The 12,407-nt window shown below is 33.9% G+C and overlaps 2 protein-coding genes across 2 annotated transcripts; one reads left to right on the top strand and one right to left on the bottom strand.

Moving 5' to 3' along the window:
- The first annotated feature begins 8,713 nt into the window (after positions 1–8,713).
- On the top strand, positions 8,714–10,025 carry LOC143899424 (RWD domain-containing protein 4). Its single transcript, XM_077409718.1, has 4 exons — positions 8,714–8,916; positions 9,291–9,400; positions 9,481–9,676; positions 9,767–10,025. Exons 1-4 carry the CDS (start codon positions 8,812–8,814, stop codon positions 9,932–9,934), a joined length of 579 nt encoding a protein of 192 aa, XP_077265844.1. The 5' UTR covers positions 8,714–8,811; the 3' UTR covers positions 9,935–10,025.
- Positions 10,026–10,031: 6 nt separating this feature from the next.
- On the bottom strand, positions 10,032–12,407 carry LOC143899423 (RUS family member 1). Its single transcript, XM_077409717.1, has 9 exons — positions 12,253–12,407; positions 11,984–12,141; positions 11,662–11,822; positions 11,372–11,564; positions 11,196–11,311; positions 10,920–11,116; positions 10,584–10,843; positions 10,318–10,507; positions 10,032–10,230 (listed from the first exon to the last, which is right to left on the bottom strand). Exons 1-9 carry the CDS (start codon positions 12,314–12,316, stop codon positions 10,160–10,162), a joined length of 1,410 nt encoding a protein of 469 aa, XP_077265843.1. The 5' UTR covers positions 12,317–12,407; the 3' UTR covers positions 10,032–10,159.

Genomic DNA, 12,407 nt, shown 5'->3' with positions numbered 1-12,407 from the left:
GGGTGCCGCGAAAGTCGCGCGATCACCACGATCTATACGTCTCCCAGGACTTACCCTTTCGCGGTCGGGAAAAACTAAAAATTTTTATCGCGGAATTTTTATTCGAAGAGAAATTGTCTGTGTGGGCCCGTTGTGTATGAGAAGAAAGAAGATATGTCTCTGTAAGTGTATACGTAAAGGCATATCTTATCCGACGATCATTTTTAGAAATGTTATCGAGATTGCTGTTAATGATACATATTGCTATGTAATCTATCTTAAGAGAAAATTTATTAAGAATATTTACTTTCAGTATGTTCTCTAAAAATAATACTTGTATTGTTTCTTGTTAACACTGTTAACACGTGCATATTATATATATTGTTGATTATAAAAAGATAAAAAATTTCATCTTTTTTTTTCAAACTATTATACAAATTTCTATAATTTTTGTATTGGTCATTTGCAAGGAAATCAATGCATTCAAAATAAATTTAGTTCCGACAATTATTATTAATATATATAGGATATCTTAATTTAGATAAATTTTTAAGCAAAAGTGAAATTAAAAAAGATATCTCACTTGAATATCATATATTCTTGTAGTTAATATTATAAGAATATTATATTATGTTACATTATAAGAAATATAGACAAGTAGAAACTTGCACATTGTTTCCTCGTAGTTTTTAATTGTGCAAGTAGAAACTTGCACATTGCTTCCTCATAGTTCCTAAGTGTGCAAGTTTTTATTTTATTCGAGGTATAATTATCGGTATTTATTTGTTTTGGCTTCCTCATAGAGGAAGCTTTGTTAGCAAAGGTTCTGATTTCACACTTAACTTTTTTGGGGACTGCGTAAATAATTATATACATTCACTAAAAAATACTAAAAATACTTGTCCACTTAAAAACTAAAACAATACTTTATCGATAAAAAAAATCATCCCGATATTATAAATATTTGAGATAGCGATTTATTTTTAATTCTATTATATTTTTCAGTCTTTTTTCTACCCCTATTTCATATATAATTGGTTAAAATTTGGTTGATCAGATCAAGTTTTATAAAGCTTCTATGTATGTACGAATTCTTCGAAATTTCAAATGTGTGTAATACGAGATCTGATCAATCAAATTTTAATGAATTATATATGAAATAGGGGTAAAAAAAAACTGGAAAATATAATAAAATTAAAAATAAATCGCTATCTCAAATATTGAGAAAGCGGCAGCGTAAAACACATTTTTCAAAAAAAGGAAAATCTGCATAAAATCTATACCGGTAGACCGATTTCAATAAAATTTGAGGAGGACATACTTTCTATGATACTCTATTTGTGTGCAAAAATTCAAACTGGTATCTAAAAAATTGTAGAAGTAGATGCGTGTACAAAAATCCGTACACACACACACACATACATACATACTTCCGGACATTTTTTACTAATATGATTTTTCGACATTTTAGAACATTCTAAACCTATTTCCATCAAAATCTCGAAAAAAAATTTTTTTACCATTACAAAGCTTCCTTTATGAGGAAGCAAAATTGAAAATTCTTTAATTTTCTTATAATGTTTTTTTAATCGCAATATACTATACTAATATGTAATAACATCAGCAAACTGTGGCGGAGTGCAGTATGTCTAAATTACATGCCTCTAATATCTACCTGCAACCCCATTTAGCAAATTTATCATGACGAAATATGGCAAAGTTTAACAGTGTGCCAGGTGACGCTGCGGGATATAGTAAAGATTAAGGATGTCGCACACCGGGTCGCACCAGCGCCGTTTCAATGCGTACACGATCTCAAAGATGATGAACTCCAAAGGAATTTTAAATTAAAACGGAAGAAGGTCAAACATGCTCGCTTTAGAACTCGCTCTCGCGACGAAAGAAAATCGTATTTAAGCTTCCGCGAATTGGGTCGCGGTCCGGTGTTGCCCCACTAAAATACATTTCATAAAACATTGCGAAGCAAGACCTAAACAAGCTACGAATGTTGAACACTTTAAAGTCGTTTAAATCGCATAACTCTCCGAGTGGATTATATAACTATACGCTTGGTAATGCTAAATAGGTACGCGAAAACTCTCTGGGAAAATTTCCTCTCGCGCAACGAGACTCGACAGTATCTTTTAATACAGGATAGTTCCCATAAACATGCGTTAAAATTAATTGAGACTTGACTGAGTCTCCGTGCGCTTTTAGAGACGAACCTTAGAGGCAAAATTCTTAAATGATATTTTTGCATCTTTCTGCGAGTTGAATTTTTTTCAAGAGAAAATGAAAAACGGGCACGAGTATACTCGTGGACAACTCTTATAGCAATCTAAGATTACATGTGCACTGAGAAAAAAAGTTGTTAACTTGACTGAATGCGTTTAACTGATTACTATTTTTTTAATTAAAATATTTAAGTATTTAAATATTAAATATTTAAATATTAAATATTAAATCAAACATGACGTAATTTGACTAAATACTTAAATATTTCAATTTAAAAAAAAAAAAAGGTAATTAGTTGGACGCATTTATGCCCATTTTTACCAATATAGATTAACTTAAATCTCAGTTTAACTTACTTTCTTTCTTTTTCTAACTCTTAGAACTAGGAAAAGATGACAGGTAAGTTAAACCAAGATTAAAATTAACCTGCGTTGATAGAAATGGACATTAGTCGAGTTAACAACTTTTTTTCTCAGTGTATTCCTCGATATAAACTATAAATGTCCTTCTCGCGCCATTGAGGGTCCCGCGAAATTCAGGTGGATGCGAATATCCGAAAATTCGAATTTTCACTATGAATACAAATGTCCGATGGAGACCGCCTACGTAATATCCCGCTTATCTCGCTCGTTCGCTCGTATCGTAAGTCGTCGGTGTGTGGCGAGCTTTAAAGCCCGACACTCGCCACGGCGCGGCGGGAAAATGGTGCTACTCTGAATCACCGGCAGCCACGGCAGCACACCGACGATATTCCTTTCTGATCGATGCGCTCGCGACGATACGGCGCCTGCAGACCGTCCTTTCAGATACGCCTGGCCCGGCCTCGGACGAAAGCTGCATATGGTGCACGCGGACACGTTGCACGCCGCGGAGAAAACCGCGGTCGCGCTGAACGATGGTCGGCACTATACGCGCCGCGGTCGATCGGGAAACGGCGATCGCCGTTGTTTTTTATGCGGAAGTAGATCGGACGAGGTGAAGCGTCCGCGAGATTGGAATCGAAAATGAGATATGTGCGCACGCACACGCAGCGGCACCGTTAAGGCCGCCTCGAAATTTCATCGATGCGAGACAGCATTTATGAAATACTCAATTAACATCCTCAATCAGATACAATTAAGAATATATCTGTACCTTAGAGGTAAAGAATCGTATCTTCATTATTATAAATTCAGAGAAAACAAGGTTTCAAGTTTTAAATAGAGAAATAATATATTTTTTTAGATATCTCAAATAAAAGTAGAGCGCCTTGATTTATTAAATTTTTAATAAAGTAATTTAACTGACATGTTTAATAGTACAACTGCCAATAACACCTGGTTTAAAAATTATAGGCACTATAAAAATTTTCAATACGACTTTTTTTTTAATATTGTATTTTAGGAACTAGTATATATAATAATAAACATAAGACGCTTTACCATTATACAACTTTTAAGCTCCTGTTATATTGAAAAATGTAATAACTTTACTTTGACAAAAACTTTTGACAAAAGCCCGCGCGGGAAAAAATACCTTTTATTTGTCCATATTAGTAGATAATTATATATGATCATATAAGAAATGGAAATATAATCTCGAACAATATTATACGGCTATATATGAGAATATATGATTATATATTCTTAATTCTTATAAATGGAGATACGATTTTTTACTTCTACATATAAGATATAGAAAATAGAAAAGAATATTCGCAGAATTTAAAACAAGACTAAAATAGCATGTTCGCGCTAATGCAATTTTGAAATTCCTAGTATGAAAATTATTAGGATGTGTTACATAATTTTCGACGAAAATTATAATCGTTAATCAGCAAAAATCAAGATATATGTATAAGTAATAAATTATGTATTTAAAAATATAATATATATGTACTTATATACATATATGTTGATTAATATGATGTAATGTTATAATAATGACGGAAGCGAAGCAGAAATGACGGAAATAACGATAGAAGAGACTGGATGACATATTAAATTTGCCATTAAACGTTTACTATCCCAGTTTTCCATAATGGATTTCTAGTGTAGCAATTTTAATAAACGTTTCGATACCACAATGACGTCAGTATTGTTCCGCCCGTCAAAATGGTGCTGCGAGAGAAAACGTGTCAGCTGGGATATAATAAACTTCTGGAACGCACGCATGTTCATAAATATTGACAGCCAGCCGACATAATTATTAATTACCTCGTAATTACTCGCGCATTTCATTAGGGCCGTATTTGCTTTGTGGAACTACAATGTGACAAGCGGCTTTTGAGCTTGTTATATGCATTAAAATAATTCAACAATGTATTATGCGAATTAATGTTTCAATAATATAATAATAGCATGCTAAACTTATATATATGTAACGTTATAATTTTGTTATCCGTAATACAGTTGCAAATAATTAAATTAAAACAATTAATGGTAAAAAACATCATTGTGAATTGTAAAATAATATATTGGATGGCTCGATAAGCGCAATTTGTCTGCATTAATAATGGACCTTTAATCAGATAAAGCATACATTCCGGGTGTAATTTAAATACATATAATTACACTCAATGCAAATTTCTCAAGCAAAATTATCATCTCCAGATATACGTATTGTTATTAACAATCTAATTTTATTTATTATCATTTTCTATCTACAATATATACGTGTCTTTGTCCAAAATGAATATATCACCGTGAAATTGCGGCACTCAGTAAACATTGCATAGTATTTGGCAAATAGCTATTTGGTATTTAGACCATCAAAGTGATTTTAATTATCAAATAGTTGCGAATACAAAGTGCAGCACTTTACAAACTGTTCCACGTGTGCTTATGTCATGTGTGTTACCGTTCATTTATAACGATATACTTATTTAATAACAACTATTTTGAATTTTTTTAACTTTCTCTTATTATAAAGTGAATCGAAAATAAACTAACTTCTGGCTAATAATTTCATGAAATTGTTTATTATATAAAGGAAGGTGTGAATTAAAAGATATATTAGTATATTCAATGTGTGAGTAATTGTAATGCAATTAATTACATCATTAATTAAATACACACACACACACACACACATCATATAATCATATAAATATATTAATACATGTATATAAAATTAATGAAGAAATGAAGACGAAGTTATATATATGATTAGAATTGCCTATTAATATAGCAATTCTTGTAACATAAATCATAAAAGGAAAAGAAAAGATTTTAATGAAATAAAATAGATTTATTTTTTTCTTCTAAAACTCTTCTTTGCAATATCCTATATGAGGATATGAAAAACAAGTCACTTTTGATGGAATCTTAACTAATCATTAGAAACTGTTTCTGGGTTCTTCTAAAAACAGAAAATAACAATCATTTGTCCGGGAAAAGTTATGAAACTCGGAATTTATTATCGATTGTTGAAGTAATCATATATAAAGTGTTTTTTAAGCTTTGCACGCCTTTAAGATATAATGTGTCTTTAAAATAAAATATCTCAAGCAATGAGTTTGTTAGGAAAAACTAGAAAATGTAAATAGTATTATAGGTTTTTTGGGGGGGGATTTTTCCGCATGTGCGGCACACAAACATTATGTAAACCAAAAAGACAAACTTCTCTACATTTGCTATTTATCTTTTAACATATAAATGTACCTACAATTAATTTTATTTTAAAGATATATCGAGGCTTACAACAAAGCTTAAAAACATTTCATATAATTGTTTCAACAATTGATAATAAAACTCGATTTTCATAACTGTCTCTAAACCTGATAAAAAAAAAATCATTGTTATTTTCTGTTTCTGGAAGATCCCTGCAGAAACAGTTATTTCCAATAATTATAAAGTTCCGTCAGTGGGTCAAAAATGGCTCATTTTTAACATCTTCCATTAGAGCATAATCGCGAAGGATGAACATTTCTGAGCGTTCAGTTGATATATAAAATTCAAATTATTAAAACAAACTATTAAAACTTACATATGATCTTTTCGTAAAAATCGAACCGCGCGAAACCCGGAGTTCGAATCGTGTCTCAGGAGAAACATCATTCGAGTTCTTCGCGCAAATCGCGATCACATATGTGTCGTCACGAATATCAAATTGACCCTTGAGACCCATCTATTCTATCAAATCGCGTTTCAAGACGCTTCAGCTGACTTTCTTAGCGATTATAAATGTGAGCCTAAGCTTGAAAAGCCAATAAAAACCTTATTTGTTTTGAGAAACTTACAAAATTATAAGAATACAAAATTATGTCTGTGTCATAGAGGATATATGCGCGCGCGACGCCGGCCGGTCTGTTACGAAAACTGAATAATGCATCACGCTGATATAATAAAGATGTTAAATCAATTGATTAAAAACGTGTTAAATCGTTGGATAAATAAAGCTAAGAGAGAAAAGTGAGAGGATATAGAATATATATATACAACCTAATTAGCTGACGTCGCTGTCTATATAATGGGAGATGAAAATGGACGAAACGTGGGATGAACTCGCGTCGAACGGAAACTCGCATTAATTCGCGACATTATATTATGCACTTCTCATTTTCCGCCACCGCCACCCTCGTTGGTTCCGTTTCCTTACTTATACCCGCTTTTCGCTTCATTTTGCCGACTCGCGTTTACGATATGGCGATATTTACCGTGATGGCGTACGGCCAAGCGGCGAGAGGCCGGTCATTTGCCCGATGTGCCGATACACTACGGCCGGACATCGAAAATACGAAAAACGATCATACATTTTCATTTTAAAGCTAACTCCAAGAATCGAAGATTTGACGCTCAACTTGCGTGATTAAATTCCGCGGGAAATTATTTATCCCGCGTCTTCTTCAATATTATGCGTCGTGGGAATTAAAAGTTGTTTCGGCAATCAAAGAACCATTTTTATTTTAGTATTGCCTCTCTTTAAACATTTTACACCTAAGATTGCAATTGTTGTGATTATTTACGTATTGCCTGGTGCATTTATTCCTACAAGTTTCTCATTCGTAAAATTCCAAAAAGGTCGTAATTTTATACAAAATGTCGAAAAATATTATTCCAATTATTATCTTATTGTTGTATGTACATACATTACTATGATTTTATAAATATCGTGTTAAATTTAAAACAAATAAATGTTTTTGTTCATTTAATTTACTAATAATTTTGAAATTTTGCGTGTCATTTCCGTAACTTAAGTTTTCTCATTTGTTTGTTAACTTTAAAGTATTGCGATCAAATAATAGTTAATTAAGTAAAAATTATTAATTAATTTACTTTACAATATTTAAAAAATTGTAAAATTTTTTGGAATGTGGGATTAAAAATAATGTTAACTTTATCTGTATTTAATCAATTTAAATATCCAAATTAAAGTGAAATTTTGACATACTTGCTGTAAGTTGTCTTTTATTAAGATGCAATTCTACTTTGAATAAAATTATTTTTATTTTTTAGGTAAATATGCATATTAGGTCAAACCTCACCGATGACCTTGACCTTGACATATGTTGTCAAGGTCACCCTCCTGAGTGACCTTCAGAAGGTTTTAGCCGGCGGTCATTGTTTATTAAAAAGTTATAAACAAAAAAAGTTTGAAAAATATAGCAGATATTTTGAGTATTGGAAGGCATAAATGACTAATATTACGTTTTTTTTTTAAAGCAGAGAATACTTTATTTCGCGAGAAAGTCGCTGCTTTACCAAAACACAACATTTAAAGTAGTAAATTGTTGATAAATTGAAGTCTTTTTGTTAAAGCAGAGAATACTTACATGGGTTAGATGACGCGCTTTAAACAGTTGAATACTTTTAAAGCGCGTCATCTAACCCATGTGGCATCTCGCATATTAACTTTCCACGCATGAAAAGTTCACACATACACTTTCCACGCGAACCGAGGTTCACGCACACCCCCCCCCCCGTGCTTTCGGGGGAGGTGCGGTAACCCCGAAATAGTTCACGCATACACTTTCCACGCGAACCGAGGTTCACGCACACCCCCCCGTGCTTTCGGGGGAGGTGCGGTAGTCCCGAATTCCTACTCATGTAGTTACCTTTCAACCAATGTAAATAAAAACTTGGAATGTCATAAAGCCGCCCGAAAGCAGAGGGGGGGTGTGCGTGAACCTCGGTTCGCGTGGAAAGTGTATTAGTGAACTATTTCGACGCATATATGTATATTAGTCATTTATGCCTTCCAATACTCAAAATAGCTGCTATATATAATTTCGAAACATTTTTTGTTTATAACTTTTTAATAAACAATGACCGCCGGCTAAAACCTTCTGAAGGTCACTCAGGAGGGTGACCTTGACAACATATGTCAAGGTCAAAGTCATCGGTGAGGTTTGACCTAATATGCATATTTACCTAAAGTTACTATAATGCCTAATTCTGATGAAGACTTAACTCGCCGAATTATTGTACAAGCGGCGTCATCTGACGACGTGAGCGCGAGACTGCGCAAAAAGGTTGAGGCGGTTGTTTGTTGCCGACAGTTGCTGATACTGATATAACAATCTCCTAACCTAAAAATTCACGCGGTATCGTTACTGTCGTTGGAGAGTGGTGCGATCGTGGATCGTTCGGAATCTAGAATCTAGTCCAGAGAAGGGAAATGAGCGATGCCGAGCTTCAGGAAGAAGAAAGAGAAGTTTTACTCTCGATATACGACGGCGATACGGCTTTCAAACAGCTGACACCCACGATATTTCAATACAAGGTGCAAGGATGTCTTTTAATTCGTATGCTCTTCTTTCATAATTTCGCCACTTCTCTCTAAAATAATTCGGCATAAATTGTAACAGTACAAATGTCGAGGATGTTTGTATTAAAATAGCTGTCCATTTGGATACAAAAAGTATCTATACTTTATAGTTTCACCTTATGCGGTTAATGCACCTCCTCCTTGTATCTCTTCATTCAGAGTTTAAACAATGTAAGAAGTCTTAAAATTATGAAAGAGGAAAAAATGCTTAGCACACGTACGCACTTAATTTCAATCAGAAGACAAGTGTTTCTTATTTGCATGTCAAACTAATATTGTATTGCGATAAATTGTATGTATTAGCTATATGACAGTGATTGTTTACATAGTATGGAGAGGATAACGATGTAAAATCATTTCTACTGGAAATTTCATGGGGCGCAACATATCCTACGGAAAAGCCGACCATCAATATGGATACATTTTACAATAAACATATGTAAGTGCAGCCAAGCGACCGCTCAACTATTCTCGCTCATTCGATTACTTTGATTAAAGATGAATAATTGGAATATACAGTGTGCAAGAGGTAAAGGACAAGGTGGTGAGTCACTTAGAGGCAGAGGCTGACCAGTGGTTAGGTAGCGCTATGACGTATACGTTATTTCAATCTGTCCAAGAACATTACGCAGACTTAGTCTGCATGCAACCAGACTCAATCACTGATATAAATTCGCATACTACTAAGCTGAAAATTACAGAAGAGAATCAACAGGTATACATATTGCATGGAATATCAGTTTGCTATTAAACGATACATTATTATAAATTATTGTAAGCGAAATTGTATTTAATTGTGTTTAAGGCTGAAGAAACGATAAAAAAACCGAGGAAGGAACATTTGAGTAAAGCCCAGAAGCGTAGGCAGTGGTACAAAGCGGATGGCAAAGGTGAAAGACAACGAGGCTGGAACTGGGTGGACATAGTAAAACATTTATCACAGACTGGCCCGAGAACGGAGGAGGAATCATAGCTTAAGACCATATTTTGTACAGTATGAGAAAAACGTGTTATATTTTTATAAATTGTTGGAAATAAAATCATTTCCTTATCTATTTTTCAAAGTGGCCTTAGTCTCATATTATTAATCATTTTCCGATTACAGTAGTCAAGTAAGAAAAGTTATTTTAATAAAGAACAATAAGCAGTTTTAAGCATAATTGTTTTTCATTTTTATTATTATTCACGTTAATTGTCCTTATTGTTCACTATTATCCATGTAAAGTCTCCATGCATCAACTGCCAGCAAATTTGTTCCCGTTTTCCATCCTAGAATTATTAGTTACAAGTATATATATGTATATATTTGTACTTAATGTTGAAAATCATTATTGATTTAAAATTGAAATTACGTACCATTCATTTCTAGACTGCTAAGGAATGCTTTATATTCATTAGAAACGATTATATCTGCAGCACCGATACTTTGGATAGTTACAGTTGACATTTGTGTGGTGCTATTTGGATTCGCAAATGTCTTGTGCAGGATATATACATACAGTAATGGATACGATATTTCAGATGTCTCACATTTCATCAATATGTCCTGTATAATGTTATAGTATAGTTGTAATAAAATGTATATAGTGACAAAAGATATACAAAAAGCTTTGATTCCTTACTATTGGTATTTTTCTTGCTATACACAGGTAGAAAGCACACGTGGAAGCATAAAAGTACGCTTCCAGTATTTCAATAGGTTGTATATGTCTCTTAAGAGTTATAAAAATATTCCTTTTTTCAATATCTATCGCTATTATATACATTTTATTTTCAAAGAATTTTAATAAATATTCTTTTTCTGTGGATGAAATTATATTTCTCTTCAGGATACTTCCAAATGATACTCCAATTTTTATATCAAAACCATGTACGCTTCTGGCTAGAAATAATATCCACAAATTGTTAGAAATTTCTTACTAGTGAAAATAAATAATTAGATAATTTTAATGTCTTACTAATATTTTTAAGTAGAAATACTGATTCTTCTTTATTCACTTGTGATGGCTCGGGAATTTGCTCGTTCATCATGTAATTTTTAACGATTATAGCCAGACGATCTTCATTGAGTGTATCTAAACACAACGCTTTAACCGCCGAATAATTTGCATAGAGATGGACTGCCACCAGGAAGAGATACAATTCTAATAAATATCTATATGTACGTCATTTCAGCATTATTAATAGTATTCATAACAGCGATCACAGACATAATAAATGTACTAGATACATACTGTCCATCGTGGAATAAAGACAATATAAAGATCCCAAAGAATGATGCAATTAGATTTACACAAGTCTCTTGACTCCCGTCTTTTGCGGAGACGTCTGCCACATTATTTTGTATCGCCTATAACAAGAAAGCAATTTTTAGTATGGAGCTATAATGTGCGTATAAATAATTATTCACCTGATGATGAATCAGTACTGTTCTCGTAGCTCCACCAGCAACACCGACAATGGACTTCATCGTCGTTGAGACACACAGAATCACAACAGAATATGAGGAAAAATATGGCACAAGTAATTCTATCCCTTTGGCTACGTCGTCCAAGATATCGGCAAATAGCCTCCATTTTTTGCATTGTCCATCTAATTCAGTTCTATAACAGAAAAAAAACTTTGTTATCAAGCATTACAGCATAACAAGCGTGTAACAACTATTCTTAGAGAATAACCAGTCTTGTCTGTGTTCTTTACCCATTCCACCATGCAAACATTATACTGCCAATCATTCCAGTGCCACTCTTCAGGATCCAGGTTATCGCTGCTGCTAAGGGTGTAGCATTTGACTCTCCGACTCCTATCCCTTTCATTATGGAATGCGTCGTCAGGGTGCCTGTTATGGTGCTCGCAAAGGCCTTTAAAATGTTAATTTCATCTTCGTGAGTCATCGCGTTCATAAAACGTAAGACAGGGAAGAAGAAAAACCTCATGTATATATCATTACAATGCAAAAAGATTATCTGCAGTATCAAACAAACACATATGTAAACATATTTACTCGGAGATTTAAACCAACCTGCACCGTGTCCCATATCTGATACGCCGTGTAGTCAGGATGCACGCTATTCGGATACCCTCGCGGCAGAAATATCTGTTTGAGCACGGACGTGATCCGGGAACGAATGGCCCGCAACTCCGTGGGGCCGAGTTTTGCCTCGATCGCGATGAAACCATCTGCTCAACAAGTGTCAACACGCGATCAACGCAAGGTTAAGACAGCTGTGGCAGCTGTGATATGATCGACGATTTGATCGATTATCATCGGGCACATAACGAATACTTTACCTTCTGACCTTACGTAAACTGTCTCTTTCTCATTCCCGTAACTTTCGCGAAACAGAACGCGCATATTCGCGAGAAGAACAGCAAGAATTCACTCGCCAGCTCGTCGCCACGTTCGCCCTGTATGTACATACTGTTATGTGTGTGTGTATGTACGT

Source organism: Temnothorax americanus, unplaced genomic scaffold (genome assembly GCF_048541705.1).
Source record: "Temnothorax americanus isolate GAGA-0224 unplaced genomic scaffold, ASM4854170v1 Scaffold27, whole genome shotgun sequence".
NCBI classification, from domain to species: Eukaryota; Metazoa; Arthropoda; class Insecta; order Hymenoptera; family Formicidae; genus Temnothorax; species Temnothorax americanus.
This window is presented reverse-complemented; position numbering and strand designations above follow the sequence as displayed.